At 55.5% G+C, this 27,374-nt stretch overlaps 2 protein-coding genes and 1 long non-coding RNA gene across 3 annotated transcripts; 1 reads left to right on the top strand and 2 right to left on the bottom strand.

Moving 5' to 3' along the window:
• Positions 1–326: 326 nt before the first annotated feature.
• On the top strand, positions 327–2,554 carry LOC100284787 (uncharacterized). The gene is made up of 4 exons (NM_001157682.2): positions 327–471; positions 570–646; positions 1,891–2,082; positions 2,167–2,554. The coding sequence occupies exons 1-4, from the start codon at positions 458–460 to the stop codon at positions 2,232–2,234; spliced, it is 351 nt and encodes a 116-aa protein (NP_001151154.1). The 5' UTR covers positions 327–457; the 3' UTR covers positions 2,235–2,554.
• Positions 2,555–19,552: 16,998 nt separating this feature from the next.
• LOC110440227 (uncharacterized) lies at positions 19,553–21,362 on the bottom strand. The gene is made up of 3 exons (NR_148025.1): positions 20,886–21,362; positions 20,608–20,706; positions 19,553–19,798 (listed from the first exon to the last, which is right to left on the bottom strand). It is a non-coding gene; the product is annotated as an uncharacterized lncRNA (long non-coding RNA).
• Positions 21,363–21,844: 482 nt separating this feature from the next.
• Positions 21,845–24,347, bottom strand: RAB2B (Ras-related protein Rab-2-B). The gene is made up of 6 exons (NM_001112763.2): positions 24,109–24,347; positions 23,813–23,952; positions 23,266–23,348; positions 22,953–23,157; positions 22,803–22,871; positions 21,845–22,231 (listed from the first exon to the last, which is right to left on the bottom strand). Exons 1-6 carry the CDS (start codon positions 24,152–24,154, stop codon positions 22,142–22,144), a joined length of 633 nt encoding a protein of 210 aa, NP_001106234.1. The 5' UTR covers positions 24,155–24,347; the 3' UTR covers positions 21,845–22,141.
• Positions 24,348–27,374: the final 3,027 nt, after the last annotated feature.

Below are 27,374 nucleotides of genomic sequence, written 5' to 3'. Positions count from 1 at the left end.
GAGAAAACTACGGTATGATTGACCTGTGGCGTGACAAATTGTTGTCACGATCCATTAGTTACAGTTCTGGTTATGCAGTCGTTTCATCAAGCTACACACAAGCACCACGGTTCGTTTGAATTTTAGTTTTTAGAAGAAGATATCTTGCCAGGAACAGGAAAAGGACATGTTACTGTATTGGGAACGTATCTACTGTATTTGATTGAATTGATTTTGTAGCAAAATTTGATTGAATTGAATGGGTAATAGTAGGTTTTCATTAAAGTTCAGTACAACTGGGCCGACAAAGGCCCAACTAAGCCGCTCGAACCGCTTCGGCGCCTCCCACCCCTCGGACAGACCAGCCTTCAAACTAGGGTTTACTCCTCCCGCTCCGAGAAAGCAAACAAGCGTCAGCTCCGCCGGCGGCCTCGCGCTCTCTCCCCCGCCGCACCTTCTCTACGCCAGGACTGCCAAGATGAAGCTCGTCAGGTAACGCCCCTCGGGTTGGCTCCCCTTTGCCCGTCCTCGCCGCTCCGTTTGGTACGAACCTCGCCTAATTTAGTGCTCGATTTGGGGTTTCGCCGCAGATTCCTTATGAAGCTAAACAATGAGACGGTCACCATCGAGCTCAAGAACGGCACGGTTGTCCACGGCACCATCACCGGTACGCTTTGACTCTAACCTCTAGTGCGATCTGAAGAGGCTTCAAATTTCAGGGGTTTCTGTCCGATGTGTGTATGCTTACTTTATTAGGATTTGATCAGCACGGTCTAGGAGTTAGTGTGATTTGTTTGTGCGCTGTGTTGTTTGCTTGGGAGCCAACTGTCCTCTGACTTAGTTTGAGACAGTAGAGTTGAGCATGCCTTTTGCACATAGTTCTTTTATCTATTATGTGCTGCAAGTCTTTTTAGATAAAACTATATTGGTTTATGCTATCCCAATGAAATCGTTATTTGAGCATGTTCAATTAGACTTGGATTTTGCTCTTTCATTCTGCCTGGTTCATAGCCTCACTGCAGATTTGCTCAACCGTAAGTGTGTGTTTGGATTGAGGGTCCATCCGGGTTGGAATGGGTTGGACCCTGTTTTCATGCTGTTTGGTTTGAAGTCAGATCTGGGTTGAACCCACAAGGGTATATTTGCTGTAGATGCGGGTTCGATAAATCCACCCAAAATGAAGAAACCGTGTGAAGCCAGTTGAATGGGCATTGGTCTCCATCTCCGTGCAGTCCCGTGTTCGCCTCCATGCCGACACCACTCCCATCCTCGGCGCTCGCCCCCACCCCATCCCCTGCGCTCCTCTTCGCGGCTGCCCACTGCCTGGGCGCCTGCCCCCGTTGCAGCGGCACAAAAAGGACGATGGAGAACCCGAGCAGCACTGGAGAAAGGAGGTGGAAGGTGGCTGACATTGTGGGCGCAACGATGACAGCTGGGTCCTATGGCTAACTGAGTGTAAAATGCCATCCACTTCAACCCACTCAATCCCTAAAACCAAACAAAAATTGGAATGGCTCCAACCCTCAAACCAAACACGAGATGGGCCCAATCTAACCCTTGAAATTGGGATGATCTGACCCATCCCACATTGTTCCAAAGCCAAACACGCGCTAAATTTCTTGTAGAATTTCTTTAATCAAGGGAGCATTCATGTCGAGTGATGACTAGCAGGTAGGGATAGTTGAATTTGTCAATTGGTTTCCTTAAGTTTTAGACCCATCGGTGCTAGGGAATGGTCAACTGGTCAGATGTCTGTTAAAACAATAGATCATTTGGTAATTCAAGTGCACACTTGAATTTGCAATGGTTTTAGCTTCTCATGGACTGTTGCTAATACTGATGAGATTAATCTAGGATCATGGTTTAGTTTTTACATCATAACATCCTCTGATTCATGCACATTTTCCGTAGGTGTTGACATAAGCATGAACACTCATCTGAAGACAGTGAAGCTTACACTGAAAGGGAAGAACCCTGTAACGCTGGACCACCTCAGCGTGCGAGGAAACAACATCCGCTATTACATTCTTCCTGACAGCTTAAACTTGGAGACTTTGCTGGTAGAGGAAACCCCTAGGGTTAAGCCTAAGAAGCCGACTACAGGTTTGGTTTCCTTCGATGTTATGATTTGAGTCTGATTGTTACTAATGATACCCCAACTGACTGGTCAACGTGTGCTGTGTTCAGGAAAGCCTTTGGGGCGTGGGCGCGGCCGTGGTCGTGGACGTGGTCGGGGACGGGGGCCGCCACGCTGACAGGTTTCCCCTGCTGTGGGCTCTCTTGCCTGACAAGTTCCCTGTACGATGTAACCTCTTTCCCCCGCACGCTGTGTGAAAGAACCGTTGCATTGTTACCCTTCTGATGAACGTGGACTGAAATATCTCAATCTCAAGTGGTTCTTGTGAAATCAACCATGTCTATTTGGTCTACCATTCGTGTGTGTCTTAGGGTTTACACTGTAGTTAACTCGTGATGTCTTTCCCCTGGCATACATAAATGGTGCCGCAGAACTTCGGATGTTCTAGGTTGTATGCTTGTTTCACATGGGGATTGTTGATCTGGAGATATGCCTTGCAGTCGTGTCTGCCTCTATTTGATCTTTTAGCTCTGCTTGAAGCTGAATTCCCGTCGACCGGAGATACTGATTTTGCTGAAGATCTACAGCTTGCTCTCATACGACGCCCTGTTGGCATGCATTGTGTTTTCTGATGTGCTGACAAACATGCTCGGTAAAGGATGTTTTGTTTGCCGGAGATACTGATCATCTGGAGCTGCCGATTCTTTTTGTCTCAGGATGTTTTGTTTGCAACGTTTATAGAGTTGGTCAAAATAGACAAGATCAGCTTACGAACAGAGATGAAGATATTAGTGGCGTGATATTGATGTGATTGTACATAGTAAACAGTCACCTGTAGCTCCCTGTGCTGTGTATACTCTGGGCCCATCTTCCACCTTGATTTCTCCCACTTTGGTCGGCGTCACCTAGCGATATAGATGGCCAAACGGGCCGGCACGGCCCGACCCGACACGGCCCGACAGGCCCGGCTAGCGAAGCGTGCCGTGCCCAGATGGGCCGGCGTGCCGCGGCCCAGGCACGGCCCGTGAGCCTGTTAGTCGTGCCGGGCCGGCCCGGTGGCACTATGGCCTATCTGAGTATATTGTAGAATTTAGCAAAAAATGTGTAGTTGTAGGCTTAAACGCATCCATCTAACCAATGCAGCTGCAGTTTTATTGTGTTATATGTTGAATTCTTATACTAAATATATGTAAACTATTATTTTTAAAATAAAAAATGTAACCGTGTCGTGCCCGTGCCAGCACTACGGGTCGAGATAGTGGCCCAGGCACGGCACTATAGCCGTGCCAGGCACTGGCACTATACTAACCAGACCGGGTCGTGTCTGGACCGTGCTTTTTCGTGCCGTGCCTGAGCCGACCCATCGTGTTAGTGCCAAATGGCCATCTATACCTAGCGATCTAGCATACAGTGTTGGACTGCTGAGTAGCACTGGATACTCCTGCTGCTTCCGGCACCTGCCCACTCCCCACTGGCCATCGCTTTCAGGCCTTTTGAGCATGAGGGCGGGGCGTTGTCCAATCCGTAGTGCCGTGCCATGCGCAGATGCGCTCTCGTGTCGATGTCGATGGCCTCCCGAAGCAGTCGCGAGGCACGCAGGTACACAGGGCCTGCAACTGCGAGCGTCTCGTCCAACTCGTTCAGCCACGAGATGGACATCATCGTCAGTTCATCACTAGCTCTTCCCGACACCGTCGCCATACCGACGAAAGGACATGGCGACAGACACTTGCCTAGATAAGAACCCCCCTGCCGAACAGTCAGTCAGACACCCACCCAGAGAGGCAGCCATGTGCGAGCTCAAGTTCACCAAGGAGCGGGTGGGGTGCTACCTGCTGGTGGTCCTGGTCATCGTCCTCCTCGTCGGCGTCCTCTTCGGCCTCGGCGTCTTCAGGCACGGCTACGACAGGTTCAAGGACCTCGGCCGCAACCACACCTGCTTCGACTGCAACACCACAGGTACCAACCGAGTCTGATCACTGGCCGAGAGGAGCCACCAGGCCTGCCTGGGGATCTTGGTCTGCGCCGCTCGGTGCAGGCGCGTGCGTGCCTGCGTGCGTGCTTAGCTAGCTCCTCCGTGGTCGTGGAGGCAGCGGAGTAGTAGCAGACGCTGTGAATATTGTAAAAATTGCTTGATCGCTGTGTTAAGTTTCTGTGTTGCGACTACAAGTTCAAACAATTCTATGATGATTTTTTTCTGCTTAATTGGATATATATATCCTGGAGAAACTACACGAACTGCCGTAGTCTTCGCCAGCTTCTTCCTCTTTTTGTTGCCCTCTAATTAGACTAAAACTAATACAATACATGTGTGTTGCGGTGGTACATCAATCATGTTTAATAATATAGGTAAAGATAGAGTCTCTCAAAAAAACAAATTTTAAAACTAGAGTAGTGTCGGAGACCATAATTAGGGGTACCCTCAAGACTCCTAATTCTCAGCTGGTAACCCCATCAGCATAAAGCTGCTAAGGCCTGATGGGTGCGATTAAGTCAGGGATCGGTCCATTCGAGCGACTCGATCACGCCTCGTCCGAGCCTAGCCTCGGACAAGGGCAGCCGACCCCGGAGGATTTCCGTCTCGCCCGAGGCCTCCCTCCGACGGCAAACATATTTCCGGCTCGCCCGAGGCCCTGCCTTCGCTAAGAAGCAACCCTGACTAAATCGCCGCACCGACCGACCAAATCGCAGGAGCATTTAACGCAAATGTGGCCTGACACCTTTATCCTGACGCGCGCCCCCCGGCAGAGCCGAAGTGACCGCCGTCACTTCGCCGCTCCACTGACCGGCCTGGCAGAAGGACAGCGCCGCCTGCGCCACTCCGACTGCAGTGCCGCTTGACAGAGTGAGACTGACAGACAGTCAGGCCCTGCCAAAGGCACCATAGGAAGCTCCGCTCGGACTCGGGCTAAGTCCCGGAAGACGGCGAACTCCGCTCCGCCCGACCCAGGGCTCGGACTCGGGCTAAGTCCCGGAAGACGGCGAACTCCGCTCCGCCCGACCCAGGGCTCGGACTCGGGCTAAGTCCCGGAAGACGGCGAACTCCGCTCCGCCCGACCCAGGGCTCGGACTCGGGCTAAGTCCCGGAAGACGGCGAACTCCGCTCCGCCCGACCCAGGGCTCGGACTCGGGCTAAGTCCCGGAAGACGGCGAACTCCGCTCCGCCCGACCCAGGGCTCGGACTCGGGCTCAGCCCCAGAAGACGACGAACTCCGCTTCGCCCGACCCTAGGGCTCGGACTCCGCCCCAGCCTCTGCCGACGACCTCTGCCTCGCCCGACCCAGGGGCTCGGACTCGGCCTCGGCCATGGAAGACAGACTCGACCTCGGCTTCGGAGGAGCCTCCACATCGCCCAACCTAGGGTGCAGGCCAGCCACGTCAACAGGAGGCGCCATCATCACCCTACCCCGAGCTGACTCGGGCCGCAGGGAACAAGACCGGTGTCCCATCTGGCTAGCTCCGCCAGATAGGCAATGATGGCGCCCCGCATACTCTGTGACGACGGCGGCTCTCAGTCCCCTTACGGAAGCAAGAGGACGTCAACAAGAACTCAACCGCTCCGACAGCTGTCCCTCCGCCAGGCTCCAACGCTCCTCCGACGGCCACGACATCACACCAGCTGGGTGCCAAAATCTCTCCGGCTGCCACATTGGCATGTACTTAGGGCGCTAGCTCTCCTCCGCTAGACACGTAGCACTCTGCTATACCCCCCATTGTACACCTGGATCCTCTCCTTACGCCTATAAAAGGAAGGACCAGGGCCCTCTTAGAGAGGGTTGGCCGCGCGGGGACGAGGACGAGACAGGCGCTCGCTTGGAAGCCGCTCGCTCCCTCAACCGCGTGGACGCTTGTAACCCCCTACTGCAAGCGCACCCGACCTGGGCGCGGGACGAACACGAAGGCCGCGAGATTCCCACCTCTCTCACGCCGGTCTCCGGCCGCCTCGCTCTCCCCCCTACGCAAAGCCCTCGCGCTCGACCCATCTGGGCTGGGGCACGCGGCGACACTCACTCGTCGGCCCAAGGGACCCCCCGGTCTCGAAACGCCGACAGTTGGCGCGCCAGGTAGGGGCCTGCTGCGTGTTGACAAATAGCTTCCCGTCAAGCTCCAGATGGGCAGTCTCCAGCAACCTCTCCAACCCGGGACGGTGCTCCGTTTCGGGAGTCTTGAGTTCATGTCCTTCGACGGCAGCTACGACATGATACTCCTTCCACCGCCGCGCGACAACGACAATGGCAGCCGACAGCCCGCCCGCCGGCGGCGGAATCGACGACGTCTTCCCCGCGTGGTGGAAGAACAACCTCCGAGCTCGTCCCGCTTTCTTCCCCGCCGACGGAGGGGAAGGCGGGGCAGCCAAGGCCAAGCAGGAGGCAGCGCCTCGTTGGCTGTCGAGCGAGCCGACAGCACCGGCACCCCAACGAGGGGCGCACCGGGTATCGACTTCGCGCCTGAGACGAAGACGAGCGCCGTCTCCCCGCGACACGCCAATCCCGAGCAAGCGGACGACGCCAGCGCGCTCGCGGACAGCTTGCTGGACGTCACCCTCGTACCTGGGACGACGGTGCAGTCAGTCCCCGACGTGACTTCATCGCCGCTCGTCGACCAAAAGTTACCGACCGATTCCCATCCTACGTCATTTGGATTCAGCCTCAACCGGCCTAGCGACCTCGCTTTGGCGGACGCTCGCGTAGAGGCGAGTCCAAACCCTCTGGGGTTTCGCATGCGGTCGCCTTGGGACCAGCTGACGGACGTCTCGACCTACGGGCTCTCTGGGTCCAAGGAAGACGACGAGCACAGCATCTGTTGGGATTTCTCTGGACTTAGCAACCCCAGTGCCATGCGGGACTTCATGACCGCATGTGACTACTGCCTCTCCGACTGTTCCGACGGTAGCCACAGCTTCGACGACGAGGACTGCGGCCCAAGCCACGAATGTTTCCACGTCGATCTAGGGGGTCCCTCCGAAGGCAATCATCTCGGCATGCCGGAGGATGGTGATCTCCCTAGGCCGGTGCCCCGCGTTGACATCCCACGGGAGCTAGCTGTGGTCCCCGTTCAGGCGGGGGGCCATGACCCACAGCTCGACCAAATCCGCGGGGTGCAGGCCAGACTCGACGAGGGAGCAGGAGCGCTTGAGCCGATCCGCCGGGACGACGGGCAGGCATGGGCGGGCCAACCCCCGGCCGGAGAAATACGTCATCTGCCCCAGGGTTTCCAGCACCGCGTCGCCGACGACGCCAGGGTCAGGCCACCACCCGCATCTAGTGGGGTCGGCCAGAACCTGGCTGCAGCAGCGATGCTTCTCCGCACGATGCCGGAGCCATCAACCACCGAGGGTCGGCGAATCCAGGGGGGCTCAAGAATCTCCTGGAAGGCGCCGCGGTCCGACGGGCCGAGAGCTCTGCCTCCCGAAGGCAGGGATACCCCTCGGAACCTCATGCCGCGACTTCCCGATTCATGCGGGAAGCCTCGGTCTACACCGGGCGCACGCGCAACACCGCGCCTGCGGCCCCGGGCCGCCTCGGCAACGAGCACCATCATCGCGACCGTCGGGCCCACCTCGACGAGAGGGTGCGCCGAGGCTATCACCCCAGGCGTGGGGGACGCTACGACAGCGGGGAGGATCGGAGTCCCTCGCCTGAGCCACCCGGTCCGCAGGCCTTCAGTCGGTCCATCCGACGGGCACCGTTCCCGAACCGGTTCCGACCCCCGACTACTATCGCAAAGTACTCGGGGGGACGAGACCAGAACTGTGGCTCGCGGACTACCGTCTGGCCTGCCAACTGGGTGGAACGGACGACGACAACCTCATCATCCGCAACCTCCCCCTGTTCCTCTCCGACACCGCTCGCGCCTGGTTGGAGCACCTGCCTCCGGGGCAGATCTCCAACCGGGACGACCTAGTCCAAGCCTTCGCCGGCAATTTCCAGGGCACGTACGTGCGCCCTGGGAATTCCTGGGACCTCCGAAGCTGCCGGCAGCAGCCGGGAGAGTCCCTCCGGGACTACATCCGGCGATTCTCAAAGCAGCGCACCGAGCTGCCCAACATCACCAACTCGGATGTCATCGGCGCGTTCCTCGCCGGCACCACCTGCCGCGACCTGGTGAGCAAGTTGGGTCGCAATACCCCCACCAGGGCGAGCGAGCTGATGGACATCGCCACCAAGTTCGCCTCCGGCCAGGAGGCGGTCGAGGCTATCTTCCGAAAGGACAAGCAGCCCCAGGGCCGCTCGTCGGAAGATGCTCCCGAGGCGTCTACTCAGCGCGGCGCCAAGAAGAAAGGCAAAAGAAGTCGCAAGCGAAACGCGACGCCGCCGACGCGGACCTTGTCGCCGCCGCCGAGTACAAGAGCCCTCGGAAACCCCCCGGAGGTGCCAACCTCTTCGACAAGATGCTCAAGGAGTCGTGCCCTTATCACCAGGGGCCCGTCAAGCACACCCTTGAGGAGTGCGTCATGCTTCGGTGCCACTTCCACAGGGCCGGGCCACCCGCGGAGGGTGGCAGGGCTCGCGACAACGACAAGAAGGAAGATCACCAAGCAGGAGAGTTCCCCGAGGTCCGCGACTGCTTCATGATCTACGGTGGGCAAGCGGCGAACGCCTCGGCTCGGCACCGCAAGCAAGAGCGCCGGGAGGTCTGCTCGGTGAAGATGGCGGCGCCAGTCTACCTAGACTGGTCCGACAAGCCCATCACTTTCGACCAAGCTGACCACCCGGACCACGTGCCGAGCCCGGGGAAATACCCACTCGTCGTCGACCCCGTCATCGGCGACGTCAGGCTCACCAAGGTCCTTATGGATGGAGGCAGCAGCCTCAACATCATCTACGTCGAGACCCTCAGGCTCCTGCGTGTTGATCTGTCCTCCGTCCGAGCAGGCGCTGCGCCCTTCCATGGGATCATTCCCGGGAAGCGCATCCAGCCCCTCGGACGACTCGACCTTCCCGTCTGCTTTGGAACGCCCTCCAACTTCCGAAGGGGGACCCTGACGTTCGAGGTGGTCGGGTTCCGAGGAACCTACCACGCGGTACTGGGAAGGCCATGCTACGCAAAGTTCATGGCCATCCCCAACTACAACTACCTGAAGCTCAAGATGCCGGGCCCCAACGGGGTCATCACCGTCGGCCCCACGTACAAGCACGCGTTCGAATGCGACGTGGAGTGCGTGGAGTACGCCGAGTCCGAGGCCCTCATCGCCGACCTGGAAAGCCTCTCCAAGGAGGTGCCAGACGTGAAGCGTCATGCCGGCAACTTCGAGCCAGTGGAGACGGTTAAGGCCGTCCCCCTCGACCCCAGTGGCGATGTCTCCAAGCAAATCCGGATCGGCTCCGGGCTCGACCCCAAATAGGAAGCAGTGCTCGTCGACTTTCTCCGCGCAAACGCCGACATCTTCGCGTGGAGTCCCTCGGACATGCCCGGCATACCGAGGGATGTCGCCGAGCACTCGCTGGATATTCGGGCCGGAGCCCGACCCGTCAAGCAGCCTCTGCGCCGATTCGACGAGGAGAAGCGCAGAGCCATAGGCGAGGAGATCCACAAGCTAATGGCGGCAGGGTTCATCAAAGAGGTATTCCATCCCGAATGGCTTGCCAACCCTGTGCTTGTGAGAAAGAAAGGGGGGAAATGGCGGATGTGTGTAGACTACACTGGTCTCAACAAAGCATGTCCGAAGGTTCCCTACCCTCTGCCTCGCATCGATCAAATCGTGGATTCCACTGCTGGGTGTGAAACCCTGTCTTTCCTCGATGCCTACTCAGGGTATCATCAAATCAGGATGAAAGAGTCCGACCAGCTCGCGACTTCTTTCATCACGCCCTTCGGCATGTACTGCTATGTCACCATGCCGTTCGGTTTGAGGAATGCGGGCGCGACGTACCACCGGTGCATGAACCATGTGTTCGGCGAACACATCGGTCGCACGGTCGAGGCCTACGTCGATGACATCGTAGTCAAGACGAGGAAAGCATCCGACCTCCTTTCCGACCTTGAAGTGACATTCCGATGCCTCAAGGTGAAAGGCGTCAAGCTCAATCCCGAGAAGTGTGTCTTCGGGGCGCCCCGAGGCATGCTCTTGGGGTTCATCGTCTCCGAGCGGGGCATCGAAGCCAACCCAGAGAAGATCGCAGCCATCACCAGTATGGGGCCCATCAAGGACTTAAAAGGCGTACAGAGGGTCATGGGATGTCTCGCGGCTCTGAGCCGCTTCATCTCACGCCTCGGCGAAAGAGGTTTGCCTCTGTACCGCCTCTTAAGGAAGGCCGAGTGCTTCACTCGGACCCTTGAGGCCGAGGAAGCTCTCGGGAACCTGAAGGCGCTCCTCACAAAGGCGCCTATCTTGGTGCCTCCAGCTGCCGGAGAAGCCCTCTTGGTCTACCTCGCCGCGACCACTCAGGTGGTTAGCGTCGTGATTGTCGTCGAGAGGCAAGAAGAGGGGCATGCATTGCCCGTTCAGAGGCCAGTTTACTTCGTCAGCGAGGTACTGTCCGAAACCAAGATCTGCTACCCACAAGTTCAGAAGCTGCTGTATGCAGTGATCCTGACGCGGCGGAAGTTGCGACACTACTTCGAGTCTCATCCGATAACTGTGGTGTCATCCTTCCCCCTGGGGGAGATCATCCAGTGCCGAGAGGCCTCGGGCAGGATTGCAAAGTGGGCGGTGGAAATCATGGGCGAGACAATCTCGTTCGCCCCTCGGAAGGCCATCAAGTCCCAGGTCTTGGCGGACTTCGTAGCCGAATGGGTCGACACCCAGCTACCGACGGCTCCGATCCAACCGGAGCTCTGGACCATGTTTTTCGACGGGTCGCTGATGAAGACGGGAGCCGGCGCGGGCCTACTCTTCATCTCGCCCCTCGGGAAACATCTACGCTATGTGCTACGCCTCCATTTACCGGCGTCCAACAATGTGGCTGAGTATGAGGCTCTGGTCAACGGGTTGCGGATCGCCATCGAGCTAGGGGTCCGGCGCCTCGACGCCCGCGGTGACTCGCAGCTCGTCATCGACCAAGTTATGAAGAACTCCCACTGCCGCGACCCGAAGATGGAGGCCTACTGCGATGAAGTTCGGCGCCTGGGAGACAAGTTCTACGGGCTCGAGCTTAACCACATCGCTCGGCGCTACAACGAGACTGCGGACGAGCTGGCTAAAATAGCCTCGGGGCGAACAACGGTTCCCCCGGACGTCTTCTCCCGGGATCTACATCAACCCTCCGTCAAGATCGACGACACGCCCGAGCCTGAGGCGCCCTCGGCCCAGTCCGAGGTAACCTCGGTTCAGCCCGAGGTACCCTCGGCACCGCCCGAGGCACCCTCAGCTTGGCCCGAGGCGCCCTCGGTTCAGCCCGAGGTACCCTCGGCTTCCGAGGGTGAGGCACTGCGCATCGAGGAGGAGCGAAGCGGGGCCACGCCTGATCGAAACTGGCAGACCCCGTACCTGCAATATCTCCAACAAGGAGAGCTACCCCTCGACCGAGCCGAGGCTCGGTGGGTGGCGCGGCGCGCCAAGTCGTTCGTCTTGCTGGGCGATGAGAAGGAGCTCTACCACCGCAGCCCCTCAGGCATCCTCCAGCGATGCATCTCCGTCACCGAAGGTCAGGAACTCCTGCGGGAGATACACTCGGGGGCTTGCGGCCATCACGCAGCGCCTCGAGCCCTTGTCGGGAATGCCTTCCGACAGGGCTTCTACTGGCCGACGGCGGTGGTCGATGCCACTAGAATTGTCCGCACCTGCGAAGGGTGCCAATTCTATGCGAAGCAGACCCACCTGCCCGCTCAGGCTCTGCAGACGATACCCATCACCTGGCCCTTTGCTGTGTGGGGTCTGGACCTCGTCGGCCCCTTGCAGAAGGCACCCGGGGGCTACACGCACCTGCTGGTCGCCATCGACAAATTCTCCAAGTGGATCGAGGTCCGACCTCTGAACAGCATCAGGTCCGAGCAGGCGGTGGCGTTCTTCACCAACATCATCCATCGCTTCAGGGTCCCGAACTCCATCATCACCGACAACGGCACCTAGTTCACCGACAGAAAGTTCTTGGACTTCTGCGAGGATCACCACATCCGGGTGGACTGGGCCGCCGTGGCTCATCCCATGTCGAATGGGCAAGTAGAACGTGCCAACGGCATGATTCTACAAGGGCTCAAGCCTCGGATTTACAACGACCTCAACAAGTTCGGCAAGCGATGGATGAAGGAACTCCCCTCGGTGGTCTGGAGCCTGAGGACAACGCCGAGCCGAGCCACGGGCTTCACGCCGTTCTTCCTAGTCTACGGGGCCGAGGCCGTCTTGCCCACAGACATTGAATACGGCTCCCCGAGGACGAGGGCCTACAGCGATCAAAGCAACCAAGCTAGCCGAGAGGACTCGCTGGACCAGCTGGAAGAGGCTCGGGACAAGGCCTTACTACACTCGGCGCGGTACCAGCAGTCCCTGCGACGCTACCACGCCCGAGGGGTCCGGCCCCGAGACATCCAGGTGGGCGACCTGGTGCTTCGGCTGCGACAAGACGCTCGGGGGAGGCACAAGCTCATGCCCCCCTGGGAGGGACCGTTCGTCATCGCCAAGGTTCTGAAGCCCGGAACGTACAAGCTGGCCAACAGCCAAGGCGAGGTCTACGGCAACGCTTGGAACATCCAACAGCTACGTCGCTTCTACCCTTAAGATGTTTTCAAGTTGTTCATATACCTCGCACCCACGCAAAGTTTAGTCATCAAGGAAGGGTCGGCCTCGCCTCGGCAAAGCCCGACCCTCCCTCGGGGGCTAAAAGGGGGGGGACCCCCTCTGCGTTGAAATTTTCCTCGAAAAAAGATCTCTTCTGCCAGAATATCTTTCGTGCTTTTTGACTACTTCGAAAAGTGGATCCTGAAAACGACGGAGTACACGTAAGCAGCCAAGGCTGACCAAGCCGAGGGACTCCTACGCCTCCGGGATACGGATACCTCACTCATCACCTTCTGCGATAAGTAAATCACGTTCGGATAAGTGATTCCGCGGACCGAACAAGTCTTCACGTTCGGAAGTTCTTATGCCGAAGCGATCCTTCGAGCCTTCTCGACTGAGTCGGTGACAGAGCCTCATGGACGGGTAAAAGTGCGCGTAAGCGGCAAGGCCGACCGAGCCGAGGAACTCCTACGCCTCCGGGATACGGATACCTCACTCATCACCTTCCGCGAGAAGCAACTCTCGCTCGCACAAACATCCCTGTTGCCGACAAAAAAGTCCAGATACTTGAAACAAGAGGAAAAGTAACGCAGCTTTACAACGCAGCGAGGGTGTGTGTTCTGGCCTCGGCGGCCGCAGAAGGCACAAGCTACAAGACAATCTGATCCTGCAGGCTCGGGTCTTGGCGCTGGAAGGGGGCAGCAGCACCCTCGGCATCGACGACACCTTCGGCGAGGTCCGACCTAGCCTCGGACGGCGACGCGGTCCGAGGATTTCCACTCCGAAGGACGACGTCATCGCCACGCCCGGGCAATCGCTGCCAGGGTCTTCTCCGGGAATCCGGCCCGAGCAGGCGGCTCGGCCGGTCGCCCCAGGGCCTCGGCCAGCCGTCCTCAGAGGGCGCCAGCCCGACCCGAGGCTTCGGCTGGTCAACTCCGGCGTCGGTCCCGCTAACGGACGACCCGGCTGGGCTCCGGCCAACCAGGTTTCGTTTTTGAGCCAACTCTGCCCCTGTTCATGCTGATATCGCTACCCCTGGCCTCGGCTCGTCGAAGAGCGGCCAAGGGGTCCCTTTAACTAAGCTAGAGAAGCCTCAGACAACAAGGCTGACCGAGCCGAGGGACTCCTACGCCTCCGGGATACGGATACCTCACTCGTCACCTTGACACGGGGCGACTCACGCTTGGTGAAGCGGTTCAGACAACCAACAGGCGAGTCTTAGTGCTCGAAAATGAGGAAAAAACACGGCTCCGTGCCAAAATTACATACATGTTCAGGCCTCGACAACCATAATGAACAAAAACACTGGCATTCAAAGTGCCATTACAAACGGAACTTCGGTTCCGCCTCCGCAGGTACGAACAACCCCACTCGATGGGGGAGGGCCTGCGGAGCAACAGAAGACCGACGAACGGCGCGCCGTCGCCCGCTCCAGCAGCAGCGACGACGACGACTTTTGCTCCGGGGGGCCGAACAGCGGCAGCACTGACCTCAGGGCGGGTGCTGCTGCGAGGAGGCCCCCGCCCATGCCCAAACTTGTGAGGCAAGGACGGGCAGAAGGCCGTAGAGTTGGAGGTCGGTCCGTGGGCGACCCTAGCTATCTCGTCGGCGGAAGAACCTCTTCTAGCTGTCGTGGCAGACGCCGGCGTCGCGAGCGGCTCCGAAGCCACTCGCGTCCGAGAACCAGGCACGGAGCAGCTGCCGGCGCCACGGACGACAACCGCCCTTCCCTCCGATCACTGAGTGAAGGAGCGGACCACCGCCCACGCAGGGGCCGACCCCAACTCGGCACACTCCCCTCCCCAGCCCTGGTGATGAAAATCCTTGAGGCTGAGGGAGGGGCAGAGGCCGCAGCCCGGCTCGCCTTCCCCCACCATTAAGCTGGAGGTCACCATCTTGGGTGACCGCCGGCGGAGGGGTGCAGCCGGGCTGCATGATGAAAATCCTTGAAGCCGAACGATGGCTGAAAGGTACCAACTCCCGCGGAGTTGCGTTCCTCCAACGATGAGGCGGAAAGACGGCGGGTATCCCCCATCCGGGGGCTTGGAAGGTGGAAAGACACGATGCATGAGGGAGCGTGAAGACATGGTCTACTTCCAAGGGGGTCACCCTCCTTTTAAAGGCGACTATCCCTACTTGCGTCCCCAGCCGTCACGGGCTGAGTCTTCTCCAACACGCTCCAAGGCCCTCCCCTGCGGCGCGGGGGCTGGGTCCCACACGTCATGCGAACCGGCTCAGAGCAGAAGAAACCAAACCGCCGCGCGCGGTGCGCACGAGCGCCCAGCGGTTACAAGTGACCCTCCACTTTTGCCCAGACCAGCGGGCGAAAGGGGCGGGCGGCCATGCAGGCGGCATGCAACCGCGCCAAGTGGACGCGCTTCTCCGACTCCCGACACGCCCAGCATGGAGGCCCAGGCCCACGCGTCACGCAACCGGCGCGCCGGATGCTTCATGCAAGAAACTGCACCGCCACTTGCGCCACCACCGCGCCTCCTCGATTGTGGAACCAATACCGCGACTCGAGGCGACCCAGCAGCGCCAGCCTGGCGCGGCGGTCAATGCGGCCAAAAATGGGCCGGCAGTAATGACGGTGGCAGGCGGGCGGGAGCAGCGGTCACGTCGTCAGCCAAGCTCACGTCCCATCCGGGGGCAGCAAGAGAACCCCCTCTCACGGCGTGAAGACAACGCGCTCGTGATCCGTTCCTCGAACGGCTCGCGCACGCGCGACGGCCGCCCCGCCAACCACTCGCCCTGACGCATTAACTCCGCGGCGGGACAGGCGGCGCCTCTGGCAGGAGAAGCGGGCGACGCTTCGCCTTCGCCATAATGACCGCGTCAGTAAAGGTACGCCGCGTCGTTCGATTTCGTATCCTTTTCCTTTTTTTCCTCTTTCTCTCTCTCTCTTGCAACAGGGACCGGGAAAGGGGGATACCCCGAAAAGGATCCTTCCCCAGGAACGAACCAGGCTCCGAGCCTCCCTACTGATCAGAGGTTCGAAGGCTGGCCCCCCGAAGGGTTTGACAGCCGCCTCAGATCGCGTGGGCCCTACACCCACTACTGGTCAGAGGTTCGAAGGCCGGCCCCCCGAAGGGTTCCACGGCCGCCTCAGGCTACTCGGGCTTCGCGCCCATTACTGGTCAGGGGTTCGAAGGCTGGCCCCCGAAGGGTTCACAGCCGCCTCAGACGCCGAGCGAGGGATGACCATGGGTACGTTCGATACATAACCAAGGCTCGGGCTGCGCTCCCGAGGTACCCTAGGACATTTCCGAGACCAGCGGGAGCGATCTTGTAACGGAATCCCATCAGAGGGAGGCATCGAGCCCTCGGACCCCGTCGCCAGGGGATCGGGTCCGGCAGATCACCCGCATGTACTTTTGGGCGTGCCTCTGGGCCCCTAGCCGACCCCTAACGAACGGGGCACAGACGTCCACTCGGATTACCCGCTTGCAGCTCACCGGAGACACCATGTTCGGCGCCCATCGAGGGCAACATGGCGCTTTCCCCCTCTCCTCCTTGCGGAAAGGCGACGCAGGGGCATATGTAAAAAAGCCGAGTCTGTCCCTGATCGCCCTCTCGCCCTGTGCGGAGGCTCGGGGGCTGCTCTCGCAAACCCGGCTCCGGCCGAACCGTTGACAGCGTCAACATACCAGCCCGAGAACTTGGGACCCGACCGTACACCCGGGCTACGGCCAGCTCGCATGAGGGAACAACCAGACCAGCCGAAGCATTACGCGAGGCATTAAGACCTCGAAGGAGTGAAACCACTCCTCCGAGGCCTCGGGGGCTACACCCGGCGGGTGCGCTCGCGCGCACCCACCGGAACAAAATGCAACCGAGAAAGGCTGGTCCCCTTGCAAAAAAGTGCGACGAAAGCCTCCAAGCGAGTGCTAACACTCCCTTCGAGGCTCGGGGGCTACTGTCGGGGACCATAATTAGGGGTACCCTCAAGACTCCTAATTCTCAGCTGGTAACCCCCATCAGCATAAAGCTGCTAAGGCCTGATGGGTGCGATTAAGTCAGGGATCGGTCCATTCGAGCGACTCGATCACGCCTCGCCCGAGCCTAGCCTCGGACAAGGGCAGCCGACCCCGGAGGATTTCCGTCTCGCCCGAGGCCCCCCTCCGACGGCGAACATATTTCCGGCTCGCCCGAGGCCCTGCCTTCGCTAAGAAGCAACCCTGACTAAATCGCCGCACCGGCCGACCAAACCGCAGGAGCATTTAACGCAAAGGTGGCGTGACACCTTTATCCTGACGCGCGCCCCCGGCAGAGCCGAAGTGACCGTCGTCACTTCGCCGCTCCACTAACCGGCCTGGCAGAAGGACAGCGCCGCCTGCGCCACTCCGACTGCAGTGCCACTTGACAGAGTGAGACTGACAGGCAGTCAGGCCCTGCCAAAGGCACTATAGGAAGCTCCGCTTCGCCTGACCCAGGGCTCGGACTCGGGCTAAGTCCCGGAAGACGGCGAACTCCGCTCCGCCCGACCCAGGGCTCGGACTCGGGCTAAGTCCCGGAAGACGGTGAACTCCGCTCCGCCCGACCCAGGGCTCGGACTCGGGCTAAGTCCCGGAAGACGGCGAACTCCGCTCCGCCCGACCCAGGGCTCGGACTCGGGCTAAGTCCCGGAAGACGGCGAACTCTGCTCCGCCCGACCCAGGGCTCGGACTCGGGCTAAGTCCCGGAAGACGGCGAACTCCGCTCCGCCCGACCCAGGGCTCGGACTCGGGCTAAGTCCCGGAAGACGGCGAACTCCGCTCCACCCGACCCAGGGCTCGGACTCGGGCTCAGCCCCAGAAGACGACAAACTCCGCTTCGCCCGACCCCAGGGCTCGGACTCCGCCCCGGCCTCTACCGACGACCTCCGCCTCGCCCGACCCAGGGGCTCGGACTCGGCCTCGGCCATGGAAGACAGACTCGACCTCGGCTTCGTAGGAGCCTCCACATCGCCCAACCTAGGGCGCAGGCCAGCCACGTCAACAGGAGGCGCCATCATCACCCTACCCCGAGCTGACTCGGGCCGCAGGGAACAAGACCGGTGTCCCATCTGGCTAGCTCCGCCAGATAGGCAATGATGGCGCCCCGCATACTCTGTGACGACGGCGGCTCTCAGCCCCCTTACGGAAGCAAGAGGACGTCAGCAAGGACTCAACCGCTCCGACAGCTGTCCCTCCGCCAGGCTCCATCGCTCCTCCGACGGCCACGACATCACACCAGCTGGGTGCCAAAATCTCTCCGGCTGCCACATCGGCATGTACTTAGGGCGCTAGCTCTCCTCCGCTAGACACGTAGCACTCTGCTACACCCCCCATTGTACACCTGGATCCTCTCCTTACGCCTATAAAAGGAAGGACCAGGGCCCTCTTAGAGAGGGTTGGCCGCGCGGGGACGAGGACGAGACAGGCGCTCGCTTGGAAGCCGCTCGCTCCCTCACCCGCGTGGACGCTTGTAACCCCCTACTGCAAGCGCACCCGACCTGGGCGCGGGACGAACACGAAGGCCGCGGGATTCCCACCTCTCTCACGCCGGTCTCCGGCCGCCTCGCTCTCCCCCCTTCGCGCTCGACCCATCTGGGCTGGGGCACGCGGCGACACTCACTCATCGGCCCAAGGGACCCCTGGTCTCGAAACGCCGACAAGTAGATTCTTCCAAAGAAAATAAATTTAGAGTGGACATATATAGCCTATAGGTTAGATATTAGATTGTAGATATTGTATTTTATCTTAGCCAAAAGACCAGCAAAAATATAAATTGAAAAGAAAAACATGTCTATTTTGATAGCTTTCTCGACAGCTTGTAAAGTGTACTATCCGAAAATGTTGAGCTATGTGCAGCTTTATATCATGTTGAACTTAGTGAAAGGTTTAGGCTTCTACATCTGACGAGACAACTTTAACTACGAAGCCCTACCTCAAATACCTGCAAGCTTTCATTTCTCTCTCTCTCTCTCTCTCTCTCTATATATATATATATATATATATATATATACACACACACGGAGGAGGTAATGGAAGCCGTGAGCTTCCATTAGTATGGGAAGCCCCAGTCAGGTATACTCACGCGTGCCCGATCGATCATGTGCTGGTTCTGGCTCGACCGGATTCCAACGTAAAATGTAAGCTAAAACATCGTAAATGAGTACGAAATTTAGCGTAAATCATATATCTGTTTTGTAACAGCAAACGGGGCCCAAAATTACGGCGTGAAAATCGTGTGCAGCCGATCATGCGCGGGTTCTGGCTCGGGTAGATTCCAGCGTAAATGAGTATGAAATTTAGCCTAAATCCTATATATGTTTTGTAACAGCAAACATGGCCCAAAATTACGGCGTGAAAATCGCGTGCAGCCGATCGTGCACGGGTTCTGGCTCGAATGGATTTCAGCGTAAAACGTGAGCTAAACAGCGTAAATGAGTACGAAATTTATCGTAAATCATATATTTGTTTCGTAACAGCAAATGGGACCCGAAATTACGGCGTGAAAATTGAGTGCAGCCGATCATGCACGGGTTCTGGCTCGAATGAATTTCAGCGTAAATGTGAACCGAAACATCGTAAATTAGTACGAATGTTAGTGTAAATCGTATATTTGTTTCGTAATGGCGAATGGAGCCGAAATTTACGGCGCGAAAATCGCGCGTCACCGGTTGTACGCGAGTTCTGGCTCAGACGGATTTATGCGTAAAACGTGAACCAAAACAACGTAAATGAGTATGAATTTTAGCGTAAATCGTTCATATGTTTCATAATAACGAATGTAGACCGAATATATCTCTCTGCGCACGAGGTTGTCATAAAACGCATCAAGAAATATCGTAAATTCGTGTAAAATACAACAAGAAGTGATCTGAGGTAATTGTAGCGTAAAATGCAAGCTAACCATCTACAGGAGAACTGTTTTAGATTTTACAATAAGATATAAGAATAATTATTCCTGTACTCAACTATGATAATGTCGTATTTATATTTTAGTTGTTGGTACATACACGCAAAACTATGTTTCACCATAACACCATTGTTAGCAAAAAAAAGTGAGTTCAAAAGGCTCTTCCAGCTTTCCTAATATGGAGAAAATCATGTCGTCCATATCTGCAAACGTAACATGAACTGTTAATCATTGAGGAAAAGTGATTCTCCATTTTCAGACCATATGCATTATTCTGTCAGTAAACATAAAAAACGATATCAATGTCCGTAAATACATCCCATGCCAGATTATCCCATGCAAACCAAACATACAAAATAATAGAAGGTCAAGTTCTATGCTGTCATGGTGTACCAAACATACGAAAATAATTGGAGCGCATAACGGGTGAATTAAAACAAGATAACCAGGGTGTAAAAAATTCTACTGACATGGTGTACCTTGTCCATCTTTCTGAAAAACATAGAAAACTGATTCAATGCATATCCTTCACAGTGGAAACTCTAGGACAACTCATGGACGATTTATTTCATATCGGCAATTTTATATGCGTACATCAGAATCTAGTTTGCCTTCTGGATACATGGTCGGTGGATCACAAAAACAAAAGAGCATATACTTACTGGGGTACTGGGCGTATATGTTGTATACTGCTCTAGAGTGTACTAGGTACTAGGGTGCATTGTTCTGAAAAGGACCAATTTAAATTATCGTAAAAGCATAAAACAACAAAAACAATGTAGAATTGGTGGTCTACGTGTTTACAACGCGGAGCGTACATAAGATCTGATAATTGAGCATAATAACACATTCAAATTAGCAGAAATAAGAATCACATCGGTGGATAAATGTGTGCTTGTTACAGTAAGTATAAAGTGCTAACAAATTAGAAAATGCTAACAAACATGTAATATTAATATTCAAACAAAATAAGTATAAAGTGCTAACAAATTATAAAATGCAAATATTTTACCTTGCAACCCATGAATGTGAGATAGCCATAATGTGTAAGCGAAATGGTAGATAGATCTAGAATGCCATTTTTGAGATCCAATATTTATTTTCAACGTACCTGACATATAGGAACAGAGTTAAGTGGACATCTGAATTTGGTGATGATCGATAATCCTTCTTCTAATAAAGCAAAATATTGAAGGATGCATATGGCCATGGCATGCCCAAACGGAACGAAACCAGCACCAGCTATCTTAGCTAGGCTAGCCGTGTCAATCGTGGTGGCCGTTTGATCACCTCGGATGGCCGTGGAAGAAATGTGAGCCGTCGTACGGTTCGGGCGTTGGCGTCGGGTACGGGTCCATGACCACAGCCAATGACGAGACGGGCCCGCCCCCGCGACGCTGCCTTCGCCCACCGTGCCCGGGGAGGACCCGTCGGTGGCGTGGCGGAAGTAGTCGTCGCTCGCAGCGACCGACGATGATGGGTCCGGGCCGACGTCGTGCAGGATGCCCTTGAAGACGTGGCCGGCGATTTTGACGCTGGTCTGGTACGCCACCTCGGTGCCAGTCTCGTGGACCGGGCCTAGGCGGACGCAGTGGAATAACGCCTCCGAGCTCACCTCCCGAGGGAACCGCTCCGTCGCCACCGCCACCGTCCCCACGGGCTCACCGCAGTAGCTGGGTGGATCTGGGCAGAGCGGTGGTTTGAGGTGCTTTGGATCGGGGGATGGGGCTCGGCAGCTGCCGCCGCCGCTGAAACCCTATTCCTCTCGGTCAAAGCAGTCGTCGCGGTCGGTTTATATGATAGTACAGGAGGCGGTTTCAGACAGTATGACAAAATAAACGTAAACTTGTGTACAACAAAGCATAAAAGTCTGTTGACGTTATATTGAATGGATCAGACGGTGCATCTGAAACATCTTGTGGCTGGTCGGATAAGAATCAGGGCTTTCTCTAGTTAAAGAGAGCTCAGGACTCCTAATACGTAAACTATATATATATATATAACAACGAGGTACAATAGCTGCAAACCTTGTTTTTCTTTCCTTTTATCTCTCTCTCTCTGCATCTTATTTCTTTTTCCCCTTCTTTTATTTTACTTTTATTTTTTTCTCTCTTCTCAACCTCTCCGCTTGATGCCATTTAACTACAAAACCAGCAAGATGCAATCATCGAAGCACACACAAAAGGTGTCCTAACATTTTTTCTTTGGGCATGTATTGAAGACGCATATTTTACGAAACTTGCCAACATATTCGAACAGGACAAATTAATATCATATCAAACAATATGTAGATGTGCCTTATTTACACATGCAAACGGACACACGATTGTTGAGTGCCTAATGACGGAAAACAGTGAAGAATCTAGTGATTTACAGGGAGTTTATAAACACCTGACGTAAATAAACTGAATCTCTCAAGTCGATCAGGCACAGGATCCATTGGTGCGTCAAATAACAAGGCACCCTGGAGCAGCAATAACTATTTTTCACAGCGCAGCTGGTATGTGACACACGACAGATATGCATTTGTTAACGGCGTTAGCAGATTAGCTGCAGCAGCCACCACCTTGAGAAGACGAGCTACCAGCACCTCCAGATTGCCCAGGGATTGCATATCCAACTTTGATTCCATAGGACTGCAAATTTGACAAAAGATGTATAAGATCATATTCATGTGGCGGTAACAAGATACACACTATAAGCAAGCAAAATGCTTTTGAGAGGACAAGGTTCCTGGCGGGCAAATGACATCTTCACTATCAGGGAATTTGCTAGTTTCCAGAAAAAAAAACGCTTCATCTGCAAATCCCTTGACATTAACAAGTAAAAATCTATATTCCTCGGTCTTTTTCAGCATAAAAAAACACCACCCCAACAAAATTATACTTAAAAGTTTATTCAATTATGACATTTCATAAAAGGCTACTTCTCTGCCATCCATCATATAAATTAAGACTACGAGGTCTAAAGGTCTTAGTTAACAGCAAGTTTCAAGAGATCACAAGGACAAACATAAAGGTACAGGAGTATCTGTCTTTATCTCGGCAAAATTAATGGTTAATACATTTTCGGAAGGACAATCATGAACGTGATACATTGTTACTAATCTACATAAGTTCTGTAAATGGTAGTTAAAGTAATGTTGAAGGGGCTCACTACATTTTACTTAAGCAGAGCAAAACTAATGGTTTGGGAGTAAAAAAATACCTCATTAGATACATCGAAAACACCATCTTGAATCTTCTTGTAGATTGCTCCAGCAGTCTTAACAAATGCCTGCATTTAAAAGTTCATGTGACATGAGAAAGTTGGAAATTTTTTGAACTGGGCGTAGATACACCAAGAATCAAGCATCACCTCCTCGACATTCTGTGCGGTCTTCGCAGAGGCTTCCATGAAGATAAGACCATGTTCTTTTGCAAACTGCTCGCCTTCCTCATAGCTCACCGCACGCCTGTGAGACAGATCGCACTTGTTCCCAACAAGCATTATTGTCATGTTAGCATTGGCGTGCTGTCTCGCATCCTCCAGCCAGCTTGCAAGGTGGTTGAAAGTCTCCCTCCTGAAATCAGTTCAACATGGATTTGAGCGCCAGTATCAGCATGATTCAGGAAAGCGCGGTGAATGAAAAAGGCCACCCAAGCAACTTAGGATTTATGGAGGTAATCACCTAGTTATGTCATAAACCAAAAGAGCACCAGCAGCGCCTCTGTAGTATGATCTAGTTATGGATCTGAATGACTCTTGACCAGCCTGTATAATGTTAAAAGACAGCCCAATCAGGTCAGATGAATGATGCATGTAGCCTCGTGGGTATTCCATATTATTAACATTGTGGCGTGGCACCAAGGATAACTTAAATCAACAAACAGTAGCATGGTTCGCTGCGATAATAATCCAGTAATTTCAGTTGGGCGTGGCACACTGATGAAAAACAAAAAGAATACCCAGAATATTGTAGCTTCAGAGCTCATGAAGATGCAATGTTTTCCATGTTGAACTGCATTCCCCTACAAATAACTTTATACCACACCAACTGGACATCCTAAATTCCAGTTTGCAACCGGACTCGGGTAGCTCAAGTTCCCATGGACAAGCAAGCGACTGAGGACCTGAACTGACAGTGGTAGATCCTACGGCGACCTGAAGTATAAGTAGCTAAGGGATGCGTAAGGCCGAAGGAAAGTAGCGGAGGTAGAGAGAAAGAGGGCACCGACCGTGTCCCAAATCTGGAGCTTGATGGGCTTGTTGTCGATGGTGATCATCCGGGCCCCGAACTCGACGCCGATGGTGAGGTCGTGGACGGGCTGGAATCGCTTGTCGGTGAACTGCAGCAGCAGGCACGACTTGCCGACGCCTGCAGCAATAGGAAAGCCAAGGACGTCACCGTCGTCGCAAGCGGGCAAGCGGACTAGATTGGATCTCCATCTTGCCGCGGCGGACTCAGGTTGGGAGGCGCGAGGATCCAATCGGAGCACGGAGGAAGGAAGAGGGCCAACGTGGCGGCACGGACCTGTGTCGCCGATGATGATGTACTTGAACAGGTAGGCGTACGACATCTCTGGTGCGCAGGCTTGGTCCTCCGGGGACGAAGAGCTGCGGGCGGATTTCGCGTGCGGGGGAGGAATAATTGCGGGTTGCAGGTTGCTTTGCTTTAGCAAGAGGGGAGGAGAAGACGGGGGCGGCGGAGGAGACGCGAGATTACGTGAAGGAAGCGGCGGGCGGTTTGTTAATGTTCCTTCGGCTGGGGCTGACGGCTGACCGGCTGTCGTGCGGAGTGTTTGGATTCCTATCTCTACTTCGGCCGATCAGCAAGTACAGCAACGTGGACGTCTGGATCTCGCCCAAAACTGACTGTAATACATGGACCGGTCAAACTTTGGTGACAAATTTGAATAATAAAAGGATTTTTAGCCTCTCTAAGGCTGATTTGGTGATTAAGAGAGGATCTAAGGATCCCTATCACCAAATGAGCCCTAATTCTCTTTGGTTTTGTGGTTTAAAAACTAGCTCTTATTTTTTTAAGAAATTTCAATTTTTAAGAGAATTAAAAAATGAAGCTATCAAACTAGTCCTAAAGATTTGGTTAACTTTGGCAGAAAAAAAATAAGTAAAAATAAGTTGGAGGAGTTTGACGTCCTAAGAGCACTCTACACCTCCGATACTTCGCGACCACGCCTTCGAGTGTTTGAGAGATATTTGAGCGTGTTTTTGAGCTATTACTTTGTCTTTGTGTTATTGCGCTCTCTTCTTTGCTTTTATGTGTGTTGGTGTTGCGTTGTGCTCTTGTGTTCTGCATTGTAGATTGCACTGTTCGTAGAGTGGTGTTTGAATATGGGGATGGGGATGTGTAAGCTGATGGAGATAGGCTTAGTGTGGGGGACAGATATCCCCCGGGTCCACTAGAAGGATAAAAGACCTCACGAAAGGCCCAAAGGCCCCATAATTCGTAAGGTCATCCCCCTCGTGGGCCTGGGAGGAACGAACAGTGAGACAGATCAGCGCAAGGCTGGGTCGGAGCAAGCCCAGACGGCCCAACAGCGTCCGAGCAGTAATCACAGCAGTAACCCGACCTTCCCGCACAGGAGCCCCGCACATCGGAACTGGGCGAGGATGAGTCGGCTGAATTATAGGGAGACAGACCCAGTTAGTTCACTATTATCCTGGCTCACGTTGTTATCATATCCACATGTAATGCCCCACGGTTGAGTATATAAGGCCTAGGGGGCACCCATTCAAGACGATCGATCGAGAGAGACATCATTCATCACTTAGCCATCCTCACCGCTCTCTACGTTTTCCAGCACTAGAGAGCTCCCTTGTAACCCATCGCATAAAACATTCCAACTAGGACGTAGGGTATTACGCATCTCAGAGCGGCCCGAACCTGTACATCATTGTCTACTATTTCTCGTGCGCCCGGCACGAACCATCGAGCTACAGTCGATAACACCGTCCTACTCCTAAAAAGCACCTTGGGGGGTAACCCTGGGTGTGCGGTCGGACCCGAAACACCGACAACTGGCGCGCCAGGTAGGGGGTGTGTCATCGATCCAAGCTAGCTCAATGGCCGTCACCTTCCAGCACAAGATCATCCTCCGCCCCGGATCCATATTTTGCTTCGGTACTATCTCATCTGTAGCGGATGAGGAGGGAACTCTGCATCGCCTCGCGGATCCGCCGAAGAGAAAGCCTTCCTCAGAAACCTCTGAGAAAATCGGGGCGAGGCAGGAAAAAATGCAACCTCCAGCGCTCCTAAAAAAGATCACCTCTGGCAAGATAGGGGCTGAAGGTCCCTCAGCCCGGAGAACTCCGTTGTCCACCTCTCCGACGAAAGAATGGACACGAATCACAAGGAGAAAGGAAGCAAAGGATCATCAAGCTGATCTTTCTGTGCCTCCGCCCTCAAAGGAGAACAGAAAGAAGATCGCCGTGACAGCTACTCCATTCTACCCCGACGTCCTCTTCATCGGGAGAGTGGAGTCGCCCCCTGTCTCTGACGACGAGCCGACTGCGCCCGGAGAGGAACCTCCTCAGCGGGAATCCCACAGACGGAGAAACCGACGCCGAAATATCCGGCGACATCACGAGGCCGGGGAGCGGGACCCAGCGCAACCCGTATCGCGAGACGAGGTCTCGGAGATAGGAGAAACTCCGGAAGAACGTGTCTTTAGGGAACGAAGGAATTCCCGACGGCGCGATCGTCGACGGGCTCAAGAACAGGCCGAGCAGGAGGCAAGGCAACATCGGGAAAATCCACTCTTCGGGCGCAACTTGAACCCCGACTTCGCCCGAGCCATGAACACGCCGAGTGAAGTCGTAGGGGTGTTGGCTCGGATAACTGATGGCCTCCCTCGGACTCCCGACGCCGAGGGGTATCGGCGGCTATTCACTCAAGCAGCCAATCACCTTCTACCCCTCGCTCACCCGCCGAACGATCTACGACACTCCATCAACAGTCGCCGGGACGCGCGGAGCTCCATCAATGCCTCACGTGAACGACGACACGAGAACGAAATCCGTCGCCGGGAAGAGTACGACCGGGACCACGACATCCCAGCACGGAGTCAGGCTACCAGGACCGAGTCGGCCACGGCTTCAACCGGAGGCACCGCCTGGGGACGGTCGAGGCACCACGACGATCACTCCCCTCCCCGGGACAGACAACATCATCGATGACAGGAGGACACGTGTGGAGTATCGGCGCTTACTCCACGCCTCAGGGCCATTCAATGGCCCCCTAACTTCAAGGTATCCAACGTCGACAAATATGAACCTAAGCAGGATCCAGGAGGCTGGCTGGCCGTCTACACCACCGCTGCCCGGGCTGCTGGGGCAACCGAGGACGTGATGACCGCGTGCTTGCCTATCGTCCTCGGGCAAGACGCGCTGCAATGGCTGCGACACCTACCCCGACACTGCATCGACGACTGGAGCGACTTCAGTCGGCGCTTCACCGCCAACTTTCAATCTCTCTCCGATAAGCCGGCGCAACCATGGGACCTCAAATCCATCAAGCGCCGAGGGGACGAAACTCTCCGGTCATACCTCAAAAGGTTCCAGACCATGAGAAATCGTATCCCCGAGGTCGCAGAGGCGGCAGTGATCGAGGACTTCTATAGAGGATCCAATGACTCGGCCTTCGTCCGAACCATATTACAGAAGGCGCCGACTACCTCCGAGCAACTGTTCCAGGAAGCCGACCTCTACATCACCGCCGACGAGCGAGCTCAGGACCTCATCAGAGGAGTAAAGCCAGCGCCAGCGGCACCGCGACAC

This window comes from Zea mays, chromosome 10 (assembly GCF_902167145.1).
Source record: "Zea mays cultivar B73 chromosome 10, Zm-B73-REFERENCE-NAM-5.0, whole genome shotgun sequence".
Classification (NCBI taxonomy): domain Eukaryota; kingdom Viridiplantae; phylum Streptophyta; class Magnoliopsida; order Poales; family Poaceae; genus Zea; species Zea mays.
This window is presented reverse-complemented; position numbering and strand designations above follow the sequence as displayed.

What these genes read in the sequence shown, in the direction of transcription:
- LOC100284787 (NM_001157682.2), top strand. An exon ending in TGTCCACGGCACCATCACCG is followed by an intron (nt 647 to 1,890) that starts GTACGCTTTGAC and finishes CATTTTCCGTAG; the next exon opens with GTGTTGACATAAGCATGAAC. An exon ending in GCCTAAGAAGCCGACTACAG is followed by an intron (nt 2,083 to 2,166) that starts GTTTGGTTTCCT and finishes TGCTGTGTTCAG; the next exon opens with GAAAGCCTTTGGGGCGTGGG.
- RAB2B (NM_001112763.2), bottom strand. Translation starts at nt 24,154, where the DNA reads ATGTCGTACGCCTACCTGTTCAAGTACATCATCATCGGCGACACAG. An exon ending in CATCATCATCGGCGACACAG is followed by an intron (nt 23,953 to 24,108) that starts GTCCGTGCCGCC and finishes CTATTGCTGCAG; the next exon opens with GCGTCGGCAAGTCGTGCCTG. An exon ending in TTGGTTTATGACATAACTAG is followed by an intron (nt 23,158 to 23,265) that starts GTGATTACCTCC and finishes AACTGATTTCAG; the next exon opens with GAGGGAGACTTTCAACCACC.